Source organism: Pogona vitticeps, chromosome 8 (assembly GCF_051106095.1).
Source record: "Pogona vitticeps strain Pit_001003342236 chromosome 8, PviZW2.1, whole genome shotgun sequence".
Lineage (NCBI taxonomy): Eukaryota > Metazoa > Chordata > Lepidosauria > Squamata > Agamidae > Pogona > Pogona vitticeps.
This window is the reverse complement of record NC_135790.1, coordinates 4,733,153-4,759,068: the sequence shown is the minus strand read 5'-3', so window position 1 is coordinate 4,759,068 and position 25,916 is coordinate 4,733,153. Positions and strand designations below refer to the sequence as shown.

General features: G+C 43.0%; 1 protein-coding gene across 5 annotated transcripts in view; it reads right to left on the bottom strand.

Moving 5' to 3' along the window:
• SLC39A14 (solute carrier family 39 member 14) overlaps positions 1-19,856 on the bottom strand; it is a 34,653-nt gene extending 14,797 nt beyond the window's left edge. Inside the window, exons 1-4 of one of the 5 annotated variants that reach the window (XM_072979197.2) lie at positions 19,766-19,855; positions 5,927-6,203; positions 4,794-4,980; positions 1,047-1,216 (exon numbers count right to left, since the gene is read on the bottom strand). In XM_072979197.2, coding sequence (XP_072835298.2) covers positions 1,047-1,216; positions 4,794-4,980; positions 5,927-6,193 — 624 coding nt within the window. In that variant the 5' untranslated portion in view covers positions 6,194-6,203; positions 19,766-19,855. Of the gene's footprint in view, positions 1-1,046; positions 1,217-4,793; positions 4,981-5,926; positions 6,204-7,092; positions 7,115-11,536; positions 11,643-19,765 lie in introns of those variants that run through there. The other 4 variants (XM_020780308.3, XM_072979196.2, XM_020780310.3 and 1 more) reach the window with 4 other exon arrangements.
• Between the last annotated feature and the right edge of the window lie 6,060 nt (positions 19,857-25,916).

Sequence of the window (25,916 nt, the reverse complement as noted above, 5' to 3'; positions counted from 1 at the left end):
GCTGCAAAAGTAGCCTTGAGTTCCAAATCTTTTACACCAGGGCCAAATTGAGAAGTCATTTCAGATACAGACGTCAAAAACCAGGAAGTAAAGTTCATGGTTCTATTCGAGCAGCTCCCCGGATGCATAATTGAACAAAAATTCACTGTACATTAATTCAGACAAAGTATATCATAGTAATAATAAAATGCATCTTTTAAAAAAAAAAAGTCGTTGCTGATCAAAGAGTGAAGAAGAAACCTAGGATTTCAGCATAAAATATATCTTGCCCATGTATAGGTAGATGCCTGTATGGTGTACCTTCCTTGCTTGTTTCTCCTCTACTGCTATCCGTCCACCCAGTAAAAGAATATAAAAGCTAGAAAGCTTCAGCCCTCACTTACATCTTGATGGACATGCACTGCTTCGTCTCAGTTATTCCAGGCAGTCTTTCAATTTACCTAGCAAGGTAAGGCTAAAGGGTAGGATTCTCTCTAGTTTCAGGGACGATGCCCTCTCAAAATCTTCAAGTAGCATGTTAAGCTAGTCAAAATAACTAGAAAAAGAGGCTCTCTCTCTAATGTTCTGCATAATTACCAGTGATCAATTCTCACTTATATTGGAAAAGAAGTCAAGAGGCAAAATCGTTTGAGAACTTGGCAGCATAAGAGTCACAACAGCGATTTTAGACGATTGTGTGAATAACAAGAAGGGCTCAGCCAAAAAAAAAAAAAAGGTAAACGTCTGCCCTTCAGGATAGAAAGCAGGAAGGGACTCCCAGACTTTCGTTCTGTAAAGTTCCCAACGTGTGCTTCTGCAGAAACACAAAAGCCACATAGGTGCTTTGCACAGACCACAAACGGAGGAAGGAATTTGATGATTTGAAGGGAAAGTCAACCCTCCAAAGTCAAAGGGAAAGAAGAAGAAAAAAGTCTCATCAACTGACAGCAGCCTACCTAGCACTAAGCAGAGAACCCAGCAACCTACTACGAAGGGGGAAAAAGGGGAGGGGGAAGTGATTGTGAGAAAAGGCGTAAGCATGTGGGTTTGGGAGTATCTTACTGCACCTCTGGGATCAGCTGGAACAGTGCATTAGAGAACAACGTCCCGATGGAGAGCGCGATGAAATAAGTTAGGATTCGGGCGAAAAAGGCCTTCTTGGTGCAGGGCACGATGAAGACTCCAAGGAGGGAGGCCAGGTTTATCAGCGAAACGCTGAGAAAGCCAAAGCCCCACACTGTGAAACAAGAAGAAAGGAGGGCACGTTTACCCAGTTAACTGAAAACGGGAAGGGGCCTCGAGATCCCATGAAACTGGAAAGACTTTTAGTTTTTCCACTTAGTCCATGGGTCTTCTAGGGGGGTGTTTAATTACTACTATGCTTGTCACACACATTAAGTTGAAAACATAACAGGAGAGCACCAGGATATGTGGTTATGGGTTCCAGGCAGCTTGATAAGATGAGGTATAAGCATAAGGCAAAGCTGTTTTTGCAAAAACACATTACTTTACAGATTATGTCAGTAAGGGTGTTCTTTGGTTCATTTAGAAAGTGCCAGTTTACATTTGCCACAGTCCACTGGAAGGGAAAAAGCAATTTGCATTAACCTTTTTTTTAACCAAAAAAAAAATGGTGTCAGCTTGGTGTTGTTCATTAACCGCAGAGCTAAATTTCCAAATAACAGGTTTCATTTGTGGCTGGCACAAAGGAAGCTCCTGCTAGGACAACGTCAATAGCCGAAAAGCATTCATAGAATAATGCCAATTCCTTTATTTTCTGAAGTGTCCACAATACAGCAGATTCTTTAGAGCCAGACTGCTTAGGGTCTCTTTGCAGCTCGTGTGTGTACGTGGGACTTTATGCAGTACACAAATTCTGAGACAGTCCTGTTCCGTCCCCCATTTAAAGACTGGGTGCACAGACTTCCCAGGAGGTAGGGTAAAATCTCCATTCCTCCCTCTGGGTCACTGATGCATACTGAATCTGTGGGGAAGACTCAGATCTCACTGTCCCATCATCTCAATGAGAATTACAGAAAGAACTCTCAGAAAGAGCTGCTGCTTTCTTATGCAAAGGCAGATATCCTACTTATCTTGTTTTATCCCTAGCTGAATACATGGGCCTATATAAGTTCACCTGTGCACTACACAGAAGGTAATGGGTTGAAACCCCTCTGCAAACAGAGGAATACAGAAGGAATACCTCCCTGCAGATTAAATTTACAGAAAAACTAGCATGCACATGATAATAAAGTGCCATGCAATAAATTACTGTATGTTTTCATACACATGTGTGCTTTTAAAGTACAGTGGTGCCTCACTTGGTTAAAAAAAAAAATCTCTATGGGAAAACATCGCTAAGCGAAACACCATTTCCCATAGGAATGCATTGAAAACCGGTTAATCCGTTCCAATGGGAACGGATTACCGTCCTTAAGCGAAAATCGCCATAGGAAACATCACTAAGCGAAACAATGTTTCCCCCATTGGAATGCATTGAAGCCTATTCAATGCATTCCAATGGTTTTGTGATGTCCGTTTTCGCTATTTTTAAAGTGTCTTAAAATGTTAAAAACTGTTTTAAATGCTTGGGATTGTTAGTGCACCTTGTAAAACCTTTGCAAACTTAATTTGGCTTTGTTCTGACTCTTCGTTAATTTTTGGTGATTTTTTTTCCTCCCCCATTGGAATGCATTGAACTGCAGGTTTGACAGCTGTCAAACTTACAGTTCAATGCATTCCAATGGGGGGGAAAATGTTGTTCACCCGTGTTTATGTTTCCAAGCTGTGCCTTGTTCCCCCTTTCCTTTCCTATTTTTGTTCAAAAAAAACCCTGCAGGTTCAAAAACCTTTTGCTAAAAAAAACCCCTACACATTATCCATTCATGTTTATATTGTGATCTGGTAAAAACTGTACAGTTGTTTACTTCTCTCCTAATACCCACCTTGCTGGGGGAGAACACAACCTCGTAAACACAAAGTTTTTCATTTTCTGTATATAACAGGGCTAAGGACTCTGTGGCCTTCTAGGTGTTGTTAAACACCAGTTCCCATCAGCCCCAGACAGAATGACCAATGGTGAAGGATGATAGAAGTAGAACTGCAGGTTTGTTATTCGTGTGGGTATAGTGTTAGAATACAGCATTCTATGCTCTTTCTCCTGTCCCACGTGCAACAGCGACTTGTTTGGGCTCCTCCACTAACTGTGCTGTGTAATTCAACGTGGCTACTCAGAGTTAACACCCAGTGAGTTCCACATGCCATGCTTCCATGCTTTATAGCAGTGGCATCAAACAGCGACACTGCTGTACGATGGCTGCCACGACCACTGGTTGTGTAATATCTGGATAAAGATTGAACAAAAGGCATCAAATCCCTATTGTTCATTAACTCTAGATGCAATTTTCCAGGCCACACTCATCCTTCTCTGTTAGACAGTGTAGAAAGCAGGCACCCTTGACCATGGCAAGCCATCCATTTGAACTGACATCTGCTCTGCTTGCTGAAACCATGCAAGAACTGTGCTCTCTGCAGCATGAAATATTCCCCAACTGTCCTTCATCTATAACTCCATTGGTCCATTATATAGATCAGTAATTCCCAATCCTGGGCAATCCAGGTGTTCTTGGATTGCAACGCCGAGAAATCTTCACCACCAACTGTGCTGGCTCAGGCTTCTGAGTGCTGCAGACCAAGAACGCCTGGGTCACCCAAGGCTGAGAAGCACTGAGAAAGATCAGCTTCACTGACTGCTCAATCACCTGGGACAAAGTTAAAACATACCAGAGTGTTTTTCTTATGAATGGCTGTGTAGGTGAGTGGTTTAGGCATCTGGTTTAAGAGCCAGAGGTTGGGAGTTTGATTCCTCACTGTACCTCCCTGACTCAATTATTTATCCATAGGGTCCCTTCCATCTCTGCAGTTCTAAGATGATGAAGACTCCAGGTATTCTTGGATTATAATGCCAAGAAGCCTTCAACCCCAGCTGTGCTGGCCGAGGCGTCTGGTAGCTGCAGAATTCTAACTGCTTTACTACACTTTAGCTCACTTTACTTATTTATTTAAAAATAAACCAATTTTAGTTATTTAAAAAATAGACAAAGCCACAAGAGACTCAGAGAAGCAGTAATAATCTCCTACTTGCGTCCAGGCTGCAACACTTTTTATGGAGGAGTTCAGGGTTGTCTCACATTATCTGGCATATGCAACGCAGAAATCTATTCTTACTGGGCAAATCTGTGAAAGCTCCTATAGACAGATATGCAAGCTCAGAGTAGTGGCAAGACTGCTATATGGTGCAGTATATAATATGCGAGACTGCAAAAAAGAACCAAAGAATTCCAAGGCTGATCCTGTCGTCGTTCCACTGACTCAGTGTCTGGGTTTTTGTTTGCTTGATGTATTTTTCTAGGAGCCAAAAGGACTTGGTCTCAGCTCATTGCTCCCACTACATTTCCTGCAGCCAGTTAAGAGGGTTTTATTGTTAGAGAGAAGTAGCTTTTTATTTATCTACCTACCACTCTGGCAGTAGGGCATGGAAAGGGTGATGCTTGGGGGAAAAATAGCTGAAGAGAAAAGCTACACATCCCATAGGCTCAGAAGACACTGCCCTATCCCCAGACTTGTTTCCTCTACTTGTCATTACATGGTAATGAAGGCAGAACTTATGGGCACACATCTGTCTGCAGCTGGAAAATAAAACCTACAATTCATAGTTCAGACTGCCACCCATTCCTGCAACTTAGAGAAATTTCTCAGGTAGGGTGTACTTCAAAAGCTCTTAAGACTCTGAGGTAGTCATGTTGGCTACACACCTTCTGTAGCGCTTGGCTTCCCCTCTTCCGTCCGCTCATCCTCCTCATTCTCAAGATTCTCTGACATGCATGCTCTTGACTCCAGCTGCTGTAGGATAGTTGGGCAGAACTGCTGAAATTCACTGTGGCCAAGGTGCGACTCTTCACTCAGATTGTGGGCGGCAAAAAGCTCTGAGGAACTAAAGCACTATACAACACAAACACAAGTTGAGATTGTGTTACACACTTCTCTAGCTTAAACACCCCAAGGTTTCCTATCTATACCTCCTAGAGCCCACATAAAATTCCTTGCGTCTCATCTCCATCCCTCACCATCTCGGCAATATCATTTCCTTTTCTTCCCAGAGGGAAAACAGCCAATTCACACAACCACTGTCACATAACCTAGAAATCCGTGCAGAATTCTGGCCCTCAGCCACCCCATAATTTGTCATATGTGCACTCAGATTCTGGACATGTCGTAGCTCCTGGGTATTTTTCCCCAAGAGGACCCTCAAGCCAAGTTCATTGTAACAAACTATAACTCTACAGCCTCTGAAACAGCTTCAGCAGCTGAGTGATTTTCTAACCCAATCCAAAGTGGATTACACAACAGACTGTGGCAGAAAGGGAGATGCAATGTGGGTAACATCCATCTCAATTTATTTAAGGTGGTGTCTTGCATCGGAGGTTGCCTCATCCCTGGTTACAGTGGAGATTTTATTCCAGCACTGACTGGGTCATGATTTGATTGAGGAAACTGAAGCCATCTCCATTGTCTTCCTCCTTCCTTCATCTGTCACCTGTTCCATCAGGAGGCAGCAGAGAGAGGTCTCATTCTCCCAGGTCGCCTGAGAGACTAATACCTTCAGCTCCTTCTGTCCATAATGACTTTTGTTCAGGATACTCATCGTACGAGTCTTTGTAACTTTAAGAATTGTTAGCTTTCAAGTTCAATTGAACAAAATAATGTGCTGATCTTTTGTTTGGGGAATTTTAAAAATGCATTTAAAAAAAGATGTTTTAATATCTTTTTTCTGTTGTGTGTTTATGAAAGCTAAGATTTTAATTTCTGCAAGATGCTTTTTGGCCCCATTTAGGAAAAAAACAAAAAAAAACAGGGGGATGTGTCTTAAATAAACATCTTAAATTACCCAAGACAGGTTCCGGTGCTGCTGCTCCGTGTGACTGATGTTGTTGTGTCCGACACCCACATCAAAGTGGTTCAAGAGGGATTTAAGCTGTTGTAGACTGAGTTTGTCATTTTCCCCATAGCGGAGGAAGAGGTCCTGCAGGAAGGAGGCTGCTGTGATGGAAGGCTGTGATGACAGGTCTGTGCCGGCCCACACAGAGCAGGCAAAATTCAACAGATAAAGCTGCAGCACTAAGACGCATCTCTGAGGTCCCACATTCCAAAACATGGCAAAGATGCTGAAACGATAGACAATGCATGTTTGTATGAATATTAATCACTGTAACCCATGCTCCAATCCCAGCCACACTTGTTTCATGATTCCTGCTGCCGCTAGATTTAAAAGATCAGATACCTTGTAAACTGATCATCTGCAATTTCTATAAACTCCCTTGATAATCAAGTGCCGAACTCATACAAATCTACCTATCCATTTATATCTCCATTTCTCTTGTCTCTTTACTTCTAGAGACCAAATGATCATGGAAGCTTCTCCCCAAATATACTACTAGGACAGACACCTAAAACATCTGCAGCAACCATCTTTTCTGCCATTATCCATCCATCTATTCTAAACAGAGACCAAGAGGGTACGAAAGGAAAAATATTATTTAGCATGTTTAATTAATTTTTGTTTACCCAATATATGTAAAGTTAATTTTACACACTGTGTATTTATCCAGGGAGGAGAACCAGCCTGTGTAGCCTTGGGCAAGCTGCACAGTAGAAGAGTGACCCCAGAAGGGAATAATAAACAATTTATGGATAATTTATACCTAGAAATGGTCACTTTATGTTGGAACTGACTTGGTGGCAATGCAGTTATTCTTATTAAAGAGTCATCATGACCCAGGAGACACAAGTTTAAATCTTCACTTGGTCACAGAAATTTCCTGGAAGTTGGCAGAAGCAATCCCCTCCTTGAGCATCTCAGATACCTTGAAAACCCTATTACAATACGCCATCAAGAAGCAACTTGATGGCATATAATAAATAATATATAAAAAGTTTTCCAACAGTTAAAAAATGAGTTGAAGTGAAGTATCTCAGTATGGAGAAAAACTAATATACAAAATATAGTTAAAATAACATACTCGAATTTTTATTTGGATATTTTTATTAAAATACCTGTAAATATTTTAAGGCATGGCCATTCACAACATATATTTCCTACTGAAGGTATCGAAAATTGTTCTTCACATATTGATTTCAGTATGCCCAAAAATTACCCATATGTACTTCGTAGGGATAGGCACTTGAAAAGAGTAACATACAATTTTAGTTTCAGATTTAACTAATATTGTCTCAATTCCAGCTTTTCAGGTTAACTTCCATTCTGTCTGTTCACCAGGTCACTGTTAGAAAAAAATGCATTCCTAAAAGTGCAAAGTTATCTACACAGAAATACAGCAGCAGAATTTAAAAACAACACTTATGCCACTGGATAGAATTTTAGTGCAGTTGTTAATTGTGCACATGGAGTCTGCCAAGATCAATTAACACAGTTATCCAGTGTAGAAAAGCTTAAGTTCTAGTCAGAGAAAGAAAGAGTAAAGCCGCCTTACCCAGATATGTACCAGAAGGCTGGTAGGTCTTTTTAAAAGAAAACAACAAATTAGAATTGAAAATATCAAATTACAGGTTTTGGTTTCAGATGTACCATATTGTTCTATGTATAAGATGATACTTTTGTCTAAAATCTTTAGACTAAAAACTGAGGATCGTCTTATACACAGACGTAAGCTGAGAACAAAAACTAGTGGAGGGGGAAGAGATCAAACCGATCCTACCACGCTTGGATCACTGCCTTCCCCCTCCACTTGCTAAGTCCCACGGGGCTTAGCAAAAAGAGGGGGAAAGCCTGCAGCCCTTTGATTGCTGCTTTCCCCTTCCTTTTGCTAAGCCCCAAGCTTAGGAAGTGGCAGGGAAAGCAACAATCAAATTTTCTAACTTGGGGTTAGAAAAGTGGGGGTCGTCTTATACATTGGGGCATCTTATAAATGGAAAAATACCGTAACTAATATTGTTAAACATGTCCAAACAAGCTGGCAGCTAAAGAACAGGTCTGGAAAGAAGGACATGTTGGTAATAGTCACAATGCTTCTTTTTGCATGAAAAAAAATGTTCTATCACAAACAACCCGCCAACAGAAAATCAATGGCAGAAATCCAGTGGAACCTACAAAGCAGTTGACTCACCAAATCTCCACTGATTCAATGGGCCTACTCTGGTCGTGACTTACTACTGGATTTCAGCCAATGAAGAAAGCACGAGGGGCTAAAATTTCTCTACAGCACTGAACTGCCGCCTTGTGAGAGTAAAGGGCTTTCCGAGTCATTTCTGAGTCAACAGACCCACCACATGTGTGAAATTCAGGTGGTGGGACTCACCTTGCTTTTCAGAAGAATTACTGCTAGTTACAATGACACAGATTCCTGTATTTCAAAGGCCTTGAATGTAAACACCATACTGTAGTTACCAGCACAATTATTAAAGCACACCATGATTAGTTAGGTGGGCACTCTGTAATTTCTTTCAGCAGCTTCAGAGGCTACCGAATGCGGAGATGCAAATTACAACTGTCTAACTTTTCTTGCATTGCATTCGGAAGCAACCCCTGCTATCATGGGCTGATGTCCTTCTTTGTACATCCTTGAAATCTAAGGGGAGAGAAAGAGAGATAAGACCTTGGGAGAGAACATTTTCAGTTATGGTGCCCTGACTTTGGAACCCTTTCCAGGAAGGCTTGCAAAGGCACCAAACACTGTTATCTTTTTGGCACATGGCAAAAGGCTTTCCGATTCTTTCCGTTTGTCTGTTTTTAAGATCGTGCTTTTCAACCATTTTGTTATCCTTGTCGTATCTGTATGTCATATCTCTCAAATCTCTTAGAAAATTATGCCTGTTATGGTACAGAATAACAATGACTAATTATGTAAATCTTTCGTTATGATTGAGAACATTTGTAATCTTACACAGCTGCAAGATTAGAGCGAATGCAGGTCCAGGCAGCACCCTTGCTCTCTAACAGGGACTATGGGAAGAATGAGAGACCAACATCTGCAACCAGAATCCATGTAATTAACCTAAACATTTGTGAGATTTTTAGTGGTCCAATAAAAGGTATCACCCACTCTTACATTTGTGTAATCTTGGGGCCCCTACAGCCTTTTCCTTGTTCTGAAAAGCATGTAAGGAATTTCTGGGTCAGTAACACAGTTCTTCTTCCCCTTTTGGCCTAATTCCCCCTTATCTCTTAAATTAAAAACCCAGAAGCATTCCCCATTCGGTTTCTCCAAGTCCACAAACGTGTCCCTCACCTAAATGCCCACTTGTTAAGAAACGCCGAATATCTGGTTCACTTGTCACTCAAAAATCCTAAGCCAGAGAGCTGGAAATGTTCAATGTTTCACACTGTACTGCCAGTTCAGACGCCGCATAAAAAACAAACAAAAGACAGGGCTGATGCTATGACATATTGTACCTGTACCTTTGACCTACTATGTTTACTAGCTTGTTAGTAATAAAGAGACTGAATAGTGTGGGATGCAGTAAGGATAGCACTGGCTATACCGGAAACTTGCCAAGGGCCATTAAACCCCTGGTGCTAAACCAGTAAATATTCAGGCACTTACTAAAGGGCACCCCTTCAATATTTTCAGACCTAAAACAGATCTTTAATTGCAGAGCAGTGCTACTGAAATAATTAACAGTTGCAAATCATTCCAAGACTAGTCCATTGCTGAGGACAGTCTCTCTGCTGGGAAATACTGTATTTTTCGCTCCATAAGATGCACCTTTCCATAAGATGCACCAATTTTTTAGGAGAAGAAAACAGGAAAATATAATCTGTTTTCTTCGCTCCATAAGACGCACAGACTTTCCACCCCCCTGTTTTGTGGGGGAAAAGTGTGTCTTATGATGCGAAAAATACGGTACTTACTGAAATGCACTCTCCATGACCTAGTCAGGAATTATGTGTCCGCACCCATTCGCTAGGCTCCTGGCCACATTAAACACCAATCTCTGATGATGTGTTGCAAACTTTAGTCTCCTGTGGAGTTTGACCCAGACCAGTTTTGAACTACAGCCAGATAGATAGCGGTCACAACTACTGCTGGAATAGCAAGGTCTACCTGGATCCGTCTGTCTAGCAAGCCTCCCAAGTAGCATAACAACCAAGATGGAACGGAAGGCGTTCCTTTGTCATTAAACACACTCTCAACAAACGGAGCAGGGGTTCCCCAAGCCTCTGTGTAACATCAGCCCCTCTCTTATTAAAAGGGGATTGACATTCCCATAGTCTTAAGAGCTTAGTGTAGCTTTGAGATCTTTGTTTCACGTGTCAGGAATTCCTTAACAAATGAAGTTAAGTTTGGGGGGTTGGAGAGAAGTTAACTTCAGTGTCTGGTTCAACTTCAATAACAAGGTCTTCAATGGAATGATGAGTCAACTGAAGATCCTGTTTCCCTAAAGAGCCTTTGGTCACTACTGTTTTTACAAGAAACTACGGATGGAACTATCACCTGATTGATGGAGCCTGTGGGAAGGCACTCAGCGTTCCAGTGAAATCACATGAAGTGCCAGGAAATTTCCCGTAACCAGTAAAAGTGCCAAGCAGTTTCCACTTCCTCCTTGCAAAGAAGGACCACGAATCCAAATTATCTGCAGCCCCAGTGAGGATAACTGGACTGAATCACCGCAAACCCTTGTTCAGCCACACTCCATTCTTAGGACTGTTGTTCCACAATTTCATTAACAGCCAGTGGCTCAGTTCCTGTAAACATGACTGCAGGATAAAGCAGGTATTGTCTTAACCTTGGAAGAATGGAGCACAAAAAGGATTATGAAAGAAAATCAGTGAGCCCAGAGAAAATAATATAATGTAATCTTAGAATTGCAGAGCTAGAAGGGGCCCTATGGTTCATCAAATCCAGTCCTGGTCAAGGAAGAGCAGTGGGGAACTGAACTCCTAACTTCTCACTCTGCAGCTAGGTGCCAAAACCCCTAAGCAATTCAGCCATTCTAAAAACTGGCAAGTAACCAATGAAGAGTCCTTTTGCCACTTTTTCTACTGAGTAGGAATATCCGTATCGGCCCAGGGCTGATGAAGTACCCTAGAGATGAATAGCAGCAGACTGCTAAGTTAAACAACCATAAGACTAGCCAGGATGTGAAAATGGGATCTGAAACAAATCCTGGAAGATAAGCCAACATTTAAGCTTGAACACCCAGCACTAGTTGCACTTTCTATTCTTGTAGCACAACGAGTATGAAAAGAGCTATGTATACTGGACAGTTTCATTTTCCTACATACTTTTTCTTTTGCTTCCTTTTTATCTGAAGGGTAAAATTTATCTGCAAGAAAAATACAAATGAGTGGGTACTCATTCAGATGCAAGTATTCTGGGAGTGCTCTAAAAGAGGCAGTGAAACAGAGAGAGTACCAGAGTATAAGAGTGTTAGCTATAAATTAAAGAGAAGGCTGAAACACCCTGAAGGTGGGGCAAGAAGAACCCAAAGCCTTTAGAATACATAGCACAGTAATTCATGGAAAGTTTGAGTAACTCACTAAGATGGTATCGCTCTGTTTCTCCTTTGTTAATGCCAGGTGCCAAGATGCAGGAGGAGTACAGGAAGCAACACATGCTTCACTGCTTGGAAAATGAAAAGGCAAGAGAAATCAAAATGCAGAGTGTGGGGACACTAAATCCAATGAGAAAGCGCAGAACAGCAGGAAGAAATCAGTGACACTACAAAAGAGCACAGGGGCTGCCAATATTTCTCAACCCTTGGCCATCCAGATGTTCTGACCTTCAGATGATCTGGCTGAAGCAGAAAAGAATTCTTTCCACCACTATAATTTAGCCAATTTCATTTCTCAGGCATTGGAGATTCCTATAGCAGTTACAATACAGACTGTTAAGGAAGGATAAATCTGTCTTCATACCTTCAGAAGCTAACGTCTAACCATTTATTTTTTAGCTAGGGATCAACCCACGCTGACTCCTCTCAGTCTGCAGGCAGTATCCATTGCGGACAGAGTATATATCAATGGCACAGCACCAGCTTTGCAAGAAGGTCACAGAGTTAACTGCAAAAGATAAGGTAGCATGTGAAAGGGAAAAAAAAGCCCTGGAAAGCTATTGACTCGGTTGACAACACTGAGCTAGATCATTTGACGTGGTATAAAGCAGCTTCTTATGACATGATATTTTTGCTGGACATTTCTTCATTCTCCTTCCTGTCTTTGATGTGAGGTTTGGCAGAGTGTAGACTGCCAGTTAAAATTTGAGGAGCAGAGCTGGCAACCTTTCAAGGCAGACTGACCACATGCTTCCCACGGACGTGGGTGTCAGGCTGGTCTTCCCCAGGATGGTCAGGAAAATTCCAATCAAAAGTCCTGGAGAGCAATTTTTGCCAGCCAGCTGTACGGGCCAAGGGTCTGACTCTGCGTAAGACAGCTTCCTGTGTACCTAAGAAGGAGGCAGGAGTTTGGCTTGAAAGGGGTGTTTAAGAATCACAGTCCTAAAAGGACAAAAAGGAGTCAGCTTCCCTCTGAATGGGGAGGTTGAAGGACTGGCCATGGACATTGGCTGCACTGCAAATCAGTGAATGACCAGCCCGCCCACTGATATTTTATGTAGGGGATGTCTAGCAGAGGAGAAAATAAAAGTCTGTATCATTCATTTAAGTTGCATCTTCAAAATAAAGGCATTTTTTAATATCTCCAGATCACTCTAGGTTGCTTGTTCATTGCCATCCTAAGTAAGCGTAACTGATTCGAGCCATTTGAAGGTGGGACTCATACAGATACTTCCACTGTGGAACATTATCATCTAAATAACTTTGGGCAGCCCTGCTAAAGTAATTGCCCAGTGGAAGGGAGGGCTGGATTAAATGGCTTTCAAATCCTTTCCAGCTGCACAATTATATCATTAGGAACCCTACTGGTTCTGAGGAAATGAGCAACAGAATCTAAACTCTCTCACCCTGAAGTAATCAAGTCAAAACCAAGACAGATTCCCTCCCATTAGTTCCAACAATGGGTGCCAATATGATTAGCTTTAATAGCTTATTCTCAACAGGAATGTGTTCTTTGCCCTTCTCTTAAAGTAGCACCACAGCTTTAACAATGGCTGAGAAAGCATGGGCTACACTGACTTCTCAGTTTCGACTGCCAAATGCGAAATTTACCAAATAAAATAAACTCCCTTAGACCATTTTATTTACACTTGCCAACTGAAAAGCTGTGGGCCCTCTCTCAGGCTACTGCCCAAAGATCATCACACAACTGCCAAATCAAACTATATACTGCCAGAACAGGAAGCTCATTGCACATTTTGAAAAATGTGATGAGCGGCACAGCTCCTCAGAAAGTGTGTGAAAACCGACTGTATGGAAGAATTAGAACTGAGAAATACACAACGTGAAAAGGAATAGCTATCAGTTGCCGACCCAAATTTGCAGAATTTGAGGATACCTCTGAACAGATTGGGGAGACTCAAAACACTAAAGCACAGAGTCCAACTTTTAAACTTGTATTATATTATGAAACACACATAACAGAGAGAGTTATGGCGCCTTAAAGATTAATGCATTTTATTTGGTATAAGCCTTTGTGAACCACAACCCACACAATCAGTTGAATGGAGTGTTAATTGAGTCTGTGAAGAGCCATGTCTACAAGTCATGCAGATACACAAAAAATGGCAATCAGTAGCCATGACTGCCAGAAGGTGCTGTGGCAAAACCATCAAGAGTCTGTGGAGCAACGCATAGGCATTGAAGCATGTGTCTTCACAGGCTACCTCCCACGGATGAAGTATCTACAGTCCAAAAAGTATTTTAGTCTTTAAGATGGCACAAGGCGCTTTATTGTTTATACTCCAGCTGGTCTCATTACAGTTACATTTTAATTGTAATGAAACCACTGCAAGAACCATTATCATGTGGCACATCGCAAATGCTCCCTCTCCTTCGACATTCTAACAATGTTTACCTCCCAGGTTACACGGCACACCAAATTGATGGAACTCCATATTTTCCACATACAGCTCATAAGCAAACAACTGCTCTTCCAGGCACACAGAGAATCACCTAGTTAGTTACTTTACTGTCTTTACAATGCCATGCTAAAAACCTTTGCTGTGGCAACGTTTAATGTGCTTATTTGTCAAGCACCCATCACCCTTGGTTGGATTAGGTAGTTCCAGGACCAGAAACACTCCTGATAAAAGTTCCAAAGTCCACAAGACGACATAGGATCAAACAGAGACACGTAGATAGGCATATCTTAATATGAAAAACATAGCCTTGGTGCAATTACTGGTTTTAAACCAAACATTTTCACTTGGGGTCATGTCCAGTACCTGGTAAACTGGATTGTCAAAAGCAGTCAAATGCCTATTTTTGGAGCAGAATTAAGCAAAGCTACTTTGCATCTTCTTGCAACTTAACTACATCCATCCTATTATTCTATTCATTTTTCCCCTGGCACATTAACAGGTTAAGCTGCACCTATTCACCACGTATGATATTTTATGAAAAACAAGGAGAGTTTGCAGTTCCATAAGAATGAATCAAAAACTAAAATGAACATTGCCTGCCTCGGGTAAAAATTCAGTAACATTATCTGTGCATTGCAAGGTTCTGACAAAAGTGCAATAAAATGAGGTAACATAGATGACAGGAGATGCCCTCTACCCTGATCTGCCCTGTTCCTCCCAAAGCTTACAGCCCCTGCTCGAGATACAGGAAAATGTCTGAGTTAAACAGTTTATGGAAATAATCTCAGTCCAGAGAGAACTAAAAAATGTATACAACGATCATGACTTGCTAGCTGCAAAGATAACAAGACTATGGGAATGATATTGAGTGTCTGTATAATAGTGGCAAGTGTCCAAAATACTTTATATACATTTTCTTACTTATAACATTCCAGTTCCACGTTTCATAAAAATAAGCAGTAACTCCCCTTCTAAGGCATCTAAGGTGTTGAGTTTGGATGGCTTGCCTGATACTAAGGCAACCTTAAAATCCAGAGCTACAAACTACATAGCTGAATGCCTACACTAGACCTAAAGAACATTTCACTTCAAAGTACAAACCTTTCTCTTCAGCAGATCCAGCAGCTACATTTGAGTCTTACATTTTTAAAGCATTTTATCCCCACCGGAGCCCTCATGGCAAAACAAAGTTGTGGGGAAATAAATAAAAGTTCCTATATTCCAGGAAACTGCTCTCCTGTTGTCCTCTTCAGTAATTAAACAGGCACTTCAACTTTGATACAGAAATTAAGCACGAGTTAATACGAGTGTGATGTGCCTGGCCAGACAACAGAAGGGGTAGAGGTATGAGAATATGTGGAAAGGAATTTAACATATCTTGCTCAAAATTGATCATTTTTAAATTATGTCTAGACAGTCAGGTTCCAGAACTGTTTTCAGAGAGGGAAGGCTCAAGACTACAAGGTAGACTGAACTGAATTTTGCCTATTTGCTATTGTGTTTCACATCTGCTTCTTTAATAGTTGAAATAAATAATTGGTCATATTCTAATTCAATATTGTTTCAGTGAGCATCACAAACAGGGTACAATATTATCAATGACAACTAAAGTATACTAATGGAAGCAACTTCAGTTTGACTACCATGACGGCAAGTAGAAAACAATAAACAAAACATTACAAAATGAATTAAAGTATAAATGTAGCATATTGACAAAATTCGAAATATAAAACCCTATCAAGTGAAATGCAAAGTTTTTCCTTGATCTCCTTGTACACATGCCCTCCAGTAGAAAGACCTTATGAGGAGAAGCTGTGAAGAGCCCTGGCAGGTATGTTAGCAACAAACTCTGCTTCCCGTATCCTCTTCATACCTATGTCAAAATATTATCAGCTTTGTGCTATTTTGTGCCACAAATGAAAAGATGCAATTGAACACCGAGCATTTTTCCTACTCTAGGCCATTTCTAATCAAGCAAGGAAGTTGCAGGATACTGACCAATACAAGTTGATCAAGATTCCTTCAGAGAATAATCTTCTCTCAATATATTGAAATGACAGTCTTAAAGATATTTTTGTAAATAAAAAAGCAACTGTTTGTAAGCGTTACCCTCACATACTTTCAGCTTCGCCAAGTGGCTGCCATCACCAGCTCAACATCAGCCCCCATCAAGTCACAAGACTCCCTATACCATATGAGATCATACCTAATGTAATTTGCATTCAATTAGGTATGAATTCAGCTAACACACCAAACAAGGAACTGCTTTTTTAAATCAAGCAATAATTCAATAGTGTGTTTTGAAGCAGCACTCGTTTCACTCCAAGCTTTGTTTAGAAGTGTCTTCATTATCGGTGTTCTTTAACATCTCTGACATTAGTCTTTACCTTTAGGTTAAGCTAAAAAAAACTCCAGCAGAATACAAGTTTAGTGATACAGAGGCATACACAATGTAGATTTAAAATGTAAACAAATACATCTGTTCTGATATGTGAGTGTATAAAAACCTACTGCTAGAACTCTGAATTTCAGCTGCAGGAATCTCGAACGAATGGGACTTGCTCTTTTTCCAACGGGGTATATATGTGGTTTCCTTATTCTTAAGGAAACAGTTCACATCTAAATTCCAAATGTATATGGAGCACTTTAAGTAGCACATAAGTATTAAAAAACAAAATTAAATTGTTAAGTTTCTTGTATCACTGAACCAGACACACAAAGTATCAAATGACTGAAATAGTTTTAGTATTAAATTTAGTTTATTCATTGTCTTATCCATCAGGCCTCTTACAGCTCTGTAGTTCAATGAGGATGATAATAATGTATTACTATTATTATCCACTGGCATAACCCTTCTCTCTCCTTTAGATGTGAACACCAACAACTGATTAACTTAATGTTATAATTAATGACTCATGACATAATCATTTTATATTTCAGGTTATAAGAATACTTCATATATTTCAGAATTTAATGTACTTTTTTTTTCTTGTGCTTCTTCCATTGCATGACAGTCCCAGAAATGATGTGTGATAAGTAAGGTGTTTGAGTGATAAGCAGACCTTTAAAGAGATAAAAACTGAGAGCAGAGAAGCCTAATTCCCTCCCCAGCTTCTCTTTCACTCCTTTGCTAAGCTACCTTTTCCTGGACAGTCTCAAAGGAGCCAGTCTGAAGGACAATTTAAATAGAAATGGCATATTGGAAATCTCACCCATTTTCAAGATTTCCTTCTCTAACTTAAATGGGCTGTTTTTCATTTTAACAAACTGAACTGGAGCGCTCTTACAAACATTTGAGCGTCCATGGATGTTGACGAACACATTTCTGCCAGTATTTGTACAGATTCTCTTCTACAATCAAAAGTCTGCCTCTGAGGCAAAACTCCATGACGTGATAGCATTCTTCACATCTCTCCTAAGAACTGCGCACTTCAATCCTGTCTGGCAAGGGCTGCATTACCTAAAGCAAAGGTTTGGCGGGCGCCAAAATCTAGAATAGCAGAGCATCGACCAGTACTTTTAAACCATAAGAAAGGTATCCTTGGTGCCACTGAAGGCCAATAGCTGTACTAGTCACATTTTCATTTTGAGAAAAGAGACCTTGCTCAGCATTTCAGAAATGTGCCGGCTATACACATTTATAGTTCTACTTACTAACTTTTTTCTCTTCCCTCCCAGACTGGGCCAGTGGAAAATGTACTTCTTCAAACGGAATGAATACTCAATGTTTCCATATAACTGTTTGCTTACCAAGCCACCTAAAACATGTCTGGTTTGGGTTGTTTTTTTTAAAAGGGATTTTGTGTTGTGTGCGCGCGCATTTGCTTTCTCCTTGGAAAATCCCAATTGAGCAAGCTATACTCTTTGATTTTAAAAAAAATCTAATAAATCCCAAATGAGCAAGCTGGACTATTACAGTAAAAAAAAAAAAAAGATACATATGAACAAAACACTCTTTTCTCAGCCTTCAATTGCCTACAGCCTATTGTACTAGCTTGTTGCTAAGTCAGCAATAACTAGTGTTCCTACACACTAATTACGGAGTACTACAGTCTGTAAAGAACTGCACGTGCGCTGCTATAATAAATGACACCTCAATTCCTAACTCAAAACACTCACTCTTCCTTTTTATATCGCTTACTCTTCCCAGCTAACATTCCCATTCATCCATCCCACTGTGAATCCAGATGTCCCATATTTGAAAGCCAAGGCTCCCCTGAACACCCAGAGCTGTAGCTGATCTCGCCACCTCTTAGCTCACCAAGCAAACTCTCCACATGAGAGAGGAAGAACAAGTGAGGCTCTCAGAATAAGTAGGGACTAAAAAAAGAGGAGCAAAAACAAGCAGCCTGGAGGCTTACTAGGTACAGATCAGGGTGGAATCTCCAGGGAGCTTAGGGGGGTGGTAGATCAGACAGATGCAGTCATTTGTCTCTGGGTAAGTGGAACTAGATACCCAGGTGGCAAAACTGGGCCATGTGGAAAGGAAAGAAAGCATCTTTAGCAGCTAGGACTTGAGTATGCTTTGCTAGGCACGTGCCAAGGCAAAAACCTCCCATACCCCTACATATTGAGGGTACTAAATGTGCATTTTAAAGAGGGTCTGGATACCAGTTACCAGATGGCTCAGGGCCCACAAAAGCCAAGTGCAGGCTAAGAGGTCAACCTTGCCCTGGCATCCAGCAGTTCTAGAGAACTGGGTCATGGGAAGCAAAATGGGCTGTGGCTGAACCGGGGGGACGGGTCGGCTCTCCGATGAGGAACAACTGAACATACACTTAACAGCAGAGGTGGGGGGGGTGGGACTGGCAAAGGATCTTCTGCAAAAGAAGGGATCCGAGTATCCGCTAAACAGCGGGTGAAGGCACTGGGGCATGTCGGGTCCTGGCGCGATGGAGCAAACTGGAGTCTAAATCGCAAGAACACGCTTGGGATCACACTAGACGGGCCAGCAAGAGTCCATGGCTAGTAGCTGGGAAGATAATGCTGGAGAGGGAGGGGGGATCCTTGGGCTTTGGGGTCATCCCCTTTCAGAGGGGTGATGCTGCACAGCTGGGAGAGGGGTGTCCAGCGATTGGGGGGGAGGAGAGAGGGAGAGAGAGAGCAAAAGGCTGGGCCAGAGCTATGTCTGATGGGGGGAGGAAGCCTTGCATGGGGCGCACCTGCGCCTCTTGGGGGGGGGGAAGGAGTCCTGTGCAGAGACTGAGGAGACTGAATGGGGCACGACGGGGGGGGGGGCAGAAAGGGGGCAGCCCCCTTTCTGGGGTGCAGAAACAGACCCAGGTCAGGAGAAGAAGTGGGTGGGGAAGGGGGAGAAAGATGAGGCCCGGGTCTCTCTCTCTCTCTTTTTTTAAGGCACCAGAGTCCTGGAGTAGCCCCTCCTGAGAGGCAGGAGGGGGGGTGTTTTCTGTAGGCCTGGGGAGGCCAGCTCCTTTCGGGGGGGGCTGGATTTCAGAAAGCAGACCTTTGGGGGGGTCGCCAGGACGGAGGGGGTCCTGGGTGGGGTGGGGGCTGGATTTCAAAGGGGGGGGGGAGAGAGAAAAGACCCAGGTGTCAGAGCTCTGCCAAGGGGGGTGGTGGTGGTGAGGGGCCCGTCCGGGCACCATGTCTCCGTGTGACCCACAGAGAAAGGGGTCCATGAGGGGGGGAGAGACCCGGGGGTGCCCCCGACCACCCGCCATTCTGCCCTTCAGTTCCCTCCCCCCTCAAAACCTCCCTCCCTCAGCCCCCCCACCGTTCCATCATCCTCCATCATCCTCCCACCCTCTCCTTCCTTCCCCCCCCGCCCTCACCTCGAAGGGATGACGCGCGGCCGAGCTCGCCCTACCCGCTCCCTTCAGCTCCGAAGGCCCGCGAACGACTCGCGGCTGCCAGCTGCGCATGCGCCTAAATGAACACGCAGGCCGTCCACTCCCCCCCCCGCTCGCCACCTCTCTCCCGACAAGACCCGCCTTTCCCGATCTTCGATTGGCCCGCTCGGGGAAGGCGGGGGCCTGATTTACATAAGCCCCGCCCCCTTCCTGGCGGTGATTGGGTCGGGGATCTGCCTGGCCCCGCCTCCCGCCGGAGAGCCCGGACCTCGTGGCGTTCCGAAGGCGGGAGCCGAGCGGCTTTTTAATTTTTTTTTATTTTGGCGGTGGCGGAGTTCATAAAGCCTGTCCCGGGTCACCGCAGGGTTTGCGGGGCGAGGCTTCAGAGGGACTGCAAGCGCTATTCAATGGATAAATACAGTAGCTACTGAAGCGGGGAGGGGGAGAATGAATGGTACAGGTAATCAGTAAAAAAGGAAAGTAAACTCAAAAGGTGCTTTATAGATCCAGAAGGAAATATGTGGCGTGGTTGATAGACAGAACTGCTTTGCAACATTGGCCATACAATGGAAGTCAAAACAGAGGGGGCCTGAAGGAGCTTCCTTATGATGAAGCATGCAATATGCAATAAAAACCTAAAACCTGCCTTTGAAGAATGCAGTATTTATTTATTTAAACATTTTTCCTACTCCTTTCACCTTAAAAAGGAACTAAGGGGGCTTCTTGTTGATTAGTCGTTATCAGGGTCTTTTCCAAGGAGTCTTCTCATGAGATGGCCAAAGTGTTGGAGCCTCAGCTTCAGGATCTGTCCGTCCAGTGAGCACTCAGGGTTGATTTCCTTTAGAACGGATAGGTATGTTCTCCTTGCAGTCCAGGGACTCTCAAGAGCCTCCTCCAGCACCACTTTGAACTTTTTGTCGTGGTTGCCTGTGTTAAAAGTCCACAAGTCCATGCCATACTGTAGAATCCGAAACACTCAATATGGCAACGGGGCTTACTTACAACAATCAAAAGACATAAAAACAGTGGATGTACAAAGGAGGCTTACATCATTAGAATAAAACGTTAGATTCTACAGCGTGGCATGGGCTTGTGGGCTTTTAACAGAGGCAACGGCAACAAAAAAGTTCAAAGCATTTGAACTGTGAATTCATTGCGGGATGGACCAAACGGATGAACAATAAAGTTATCAGAAGGAAGAGTAAGAAGAACAAATGAAGATCAAGTTATGGGAAGACTCATAAAATACAGTACTTCAGTCCCAAGCCTGTTATCGTTGCTCCTACATACAGTTGAATCATGATAATAATGATAATCCAGGTAGATCAACTGAAGCAGTTAACAGTGCTCAGCTCTTTGACATTTAATATTTAACTGCTCACAGAGCCAGAGTTTGAGAGTTCGATTCCCTGCTGTCCCTCTTTGACAGGGACTGGATTTGATCTGCAAGGTCCCTTCCAGTTCTGCAGTTCTAAGATGATGATTGAGCTGAAGAATGGACTCCTGCCAGATCAGTAGGCTTCCACACAATCACCCTTGATGCTCCGATAGGAAAAAAATAGCTTCTGCTGCCCTTTCCAGGACCTCATTATTCCAGCTCATCGCCACTGCAGGGTAAGGAAAAAAGCAGACTCATAAAGAGGCCGGCAGGGGTGGGCTTGGCAGGGGGTCGACTGAGCCTTGGTGAACAAGGAAAATGCCTCTCTTTTGTCCCAATAGACCAGCCTTCTCTGAATCTGGTGGCCGGCTGTCTCCAGAGAACCTGGTGGAATGTTGCAATGGTGGCTCCAGATTGGCGTTTTGGCTCCATCAGTAGGTGCGATCAGTGGGTGCGGGGTCCCTACTAAAAGACGGTGAGGTGAGAGGTTGATGGAAGCAATCAACCAATTGCCCTGGGACTTTTGAGGACAGTGGGTGGGGAGTGGGCTGTACCACTAAGTCAGTGGTCAGGGAACAGGGTAAATTACCCCAAATGGGGTAAAAATGAAAATCCTGGGGGTAATGAGGATGAGCAGAGCCCCAATACTGATGCTCTCATATCCAAGATAAAGCAACATCATTTCTCCAAAATCTGAAGTTTTCAAGTAAGTTGAAGCTTTCAAAGTAATTTTGAATAGATTCAATAAGATTTTGAATTCAAATAATGTATGATTTCCTTCCTTTCAAATCAAGGGGGTAATGTTGGCGTATATAAATGTTTTGGGGGGTAAAAGGTTAAAAAGTTCCCTGATCCCTGCACTAAGCAGATCCCTGCCACCAACTCAAGCAAGACCCACCAGCGGTTCTGCTACAGCAATGAGAATATGAAGAAGTATACGGCATTCCGGCTTACTCTGTAGAAAGTCAGGTGGAAGTGACCAGGCAGGAGGTTAAGTAAAAAGGAGCAGAGTTCAGAAAAGTTACTTCTGTGACTACAGTGCCCAGAATGCTCTACCCAGCACTTCAGAAGGCAAAGATTGACTCAGTTAGAGAGACCCACTCGGCATCCTAGTCAAGTTCCTGCTTGTTTCCCTCCCTTTCTATCACTACGAAGCCAACGATATATATGGAAGTTGCAGCTTGGACATGGAATTCTCGTTGGGCATGGAATTCTGGGAGCTGTAGTTTTTTAAAAGCCCCTTTCCTGTGCCCTGGTGGAGGTTAACAATTCCACAATAATAATAATAAAACATCAGCAGAGTTATGTTTCTCAAGCCTGTGTCGCCCTTTCCGTTTCAAAGGCAGTGAAGCTACTGGTTATTTATCAGCTTAAGCTTTGTTACAGAAGTAATGGCGTCTTTACGGTTGCCTTCCTGCACAATCAAGCTGATGCAGGAGCTGGGCCCCACAACGATCAAGAGACAACAAGAACGGAGGCGCAGCAGGAAGAAGCCCTGGATTTTTTTCCCTCCAGAGGCATCAATAATAAATGAATACAACTGACCCTTTGCCCTTGGCGTTGTCTGCGCAAGAGATTCACAGTGGGATAGTTGAACAAATGAGTTTGAGATAGGCAGCCTGAATGTCTTCAAGCAGGTGGAAACTCCTCCTGACCAAATAACTTTCTAGGAACAAATTAACCATTACACTCAGTAAGATATGGTGAGGTTTCCCAACCACGTCAGGTGCTCTCTCGATACGGTCTCCTTATCTGTGAGCCACTGTTAAGGCTGGTTCATGTATTAGCGTTACCCTGATGTGCAGAGAACAGAGCTTTACTACATTCACTCTCCTACACCAAAAAAGGAATCAGAGGAAGCAAAGCAGTCATCTTGACCGCTGGTTCTTAACCTTTGTTACTCAGATGTTTTTGGACTGCAACTCCCAGAAACCTTCACCATCAGCTCTACTGGCTGAGGTTTCTGGGAGTTGCAGTTCAAAAACACCTGAGTAACAAAGGTTAAGAACCACTGATCTTGACTATGGTGAACGTCCTTCTGAATGGGTAGATGGCCCTGGTCACACCAGACCAGTGGACAAATTACCTCAAGATCATCTGCAGATTTTTTTTAAAAAGATTCAGGTAGGTATCGTTCCAGACCAGTGGACAAATTACCTCAAGATCATCTGCAGATTTTTTAAAAAAGATTCAGGTAGGTATCGTTCCATAATGGTGTCCCATCCTACAGTCTTCGTACCTGGAGATCGCTGGCCATTACTAAATGTCCAAAGCATGTGCTCGACCATGATTTTATGGTCCGTCTCCTAACACAGTCTTTCTCAGCCTTGACTCTTCGTACGACGTTAGACTACATCTCCTGTCTTCTCCACTTAGGTGGCCAGCAGTCATGGAAGGTGTGCTTGGAAGTAAATTGCATTTTTGAGAGAATCCACCCCCCTGTTTGGCCAGGGGCCGTGAGGATTGGGGATTCTGGGAGTTGTAGTCCTAAAAGTGACTTGAACACAATCTCGTCAGGGGTGATGGAGTCTGTAGTCTAGCATCATTGGGATTGCAAGTCTTTACTCCATAATGTGCTGCATTTGCTGTGTTTGGATAGAAAGGCGACACATAAATGTAGGGAACAGAGAAAATGATGTGTGGGTTGCCCTTGAGATCCCCAGAAAACTGGAGCCTAGAGAATAAGCCCCTCCCCCAAAAAAGGTACCCCTCTGTAGCAACATCCCCACTGCATGTGTGTATAACATGCAGTATGTGGAGGTACATTATCTAGGTCAGAAGGATGTAGATTAGGGCCAAGTGATAGATGGTGGGTTATGTCCACAAGAGACTCGTGCTAGCTTCACAAGGACATGAAAATTTGCAGGGATGAAAGTCTTTCCTCCATGGCTGAGCATAGTCTGTTCTTTCATCCTCAGGGCCCTACTAGGTGAGTTAGTCATCCTGAGAAGCAGGTTTTCCCTTAAGAGGAAAATACCATCTGTTTATTCCGTCAATCAGCATTTGGCAAATCAGCTTAATTTTGTCTTTGTAACTGGCCAGTTGGGATGTAGTATTTCTATATCTGATGTCTCAAGCATGTATCACAAGGATTCCCCCTGCAAGAGGAGCCGAAAATGCTTTTGCCTTAATGTGCAGTTCTTAATTGTTCCTCACCTGTAACAGAGGAGCCATAACTACTTGCCTTTAACCAGATCTTCATGCAGCCCTGTCAATATCCCGTTGCTTCTCCTCTCATTTTTTTTTTTTTGACCACAGAAAAACCATTGCAGGAAGGTGGAATAAGAGCTTGCAATGCCTTTTGAGGGATAAATAGGATAAGGAGCCATCTGTCTGGAATCATCCTTTGAAACCCAACAGTATTTGCCGCTTCCCTACAATTTCCACAATTACAGCTACTTGACATGCCGGAAAAATTACCACGAAGACAACAGCACTGTCTGTCTTTTCTAACTTGAAATTAACCGAGCTTCCATCACTCCTTTGATACTGCTTTTAACTTCGGCAAGACACCAGATCTCCTGTCCCACTCGGCGTGCTGTTAATTGCTGCCTTCATCTCTGCTGAAATATTAATGCCAGAGGAGCGAATGCCTTTGAGATGAAGACCTTGTGCTTACCCTCTAGTAACAGGGGCAAGGAGACCGTTTGTCCCATACTCAGCAAATAGATCTTCCCTTTTACACAGAGTAAAAGTCCAAAGGACTTATCACAATTGCCACTTCCTTTTTGTAGCACTTGCCGTGGCCATAAGAAACATGTCTGTGACCACCGATTTTTAGCTCAACCCCCAGTGAATTAGGAAGAGAATCCCTGGTGTAAATAAACAAAGTATTATAACGATGGGGTTAAGTGCTCAATCCCCTCTCCCCGGCAAGGAAACGGAAGGCATTCTGTGGAACTTGCCAACGTTCAAGGAAGTGCTGGCCGCATATTTCAGACCTTATGCCGTCAAACTAAAGATAGGGAGAGCTGTGTGTTTTTTTTCCCCTAAAGGACCATGCTCAGAATATTGGCCGCAAAGGCTGGGGTGAAAACGATAGCCGCCCCAAAAAAGTAACTTTCCCCATCTGTGCATCAAAGGGTGGAATAGCTCGTGGTTAAGGAAGATGGAACGCTACCAGAAGGGGCATTAGGAGGCTGGAAGCAAACCGTGAACGACAGCTGAAAACCACTTAGAAACAAGCCAGGGAACAAAAATTCAAGGAGGAAAAGTGTTTACGGACAAGAAGGGTGAAAGCAGTATAAGAACTTGAGGCTTCGGGCACTGTACAAAGCCTTCTCACCTTAATAACCTTATTTTATTACAGGACACTTTCAAACAGGAGCAGGGCCTGCTGACTTTAAAGCACCTGGCTGTTTGTACACAGGGCGTAGACTTTTGTCTGAGCTTGTAAAAGAGGAAAGAGCATATTAACTTTTAATCCTGTGTCGGTTCGTCACGGATATAACGTGAACCAAACATTGCTGTCTGATGGCCCCGAGAAGGGTCATTGCTAGAAGCAAGTTAGCGCAGGCTGCTGTTTGATGAGAACCATGCTAAACTCTGAGACCCATTGCCTTGGGGGTGTGTGGAGAGGAGATTTATAAAAATTCAGGAGCTCTCCATTTTATGCCCTATTCAGGCATTCATACTGGGGACTGCTAGGGGAGCTTCCTCCTTCATGTCCAGTTTCATGAGCTTGAACATCATTCACCATCGCTTCCATTGCTCTGAATACGTAGAGGGTGATGCACCAGTACAGAGGGGATGCAT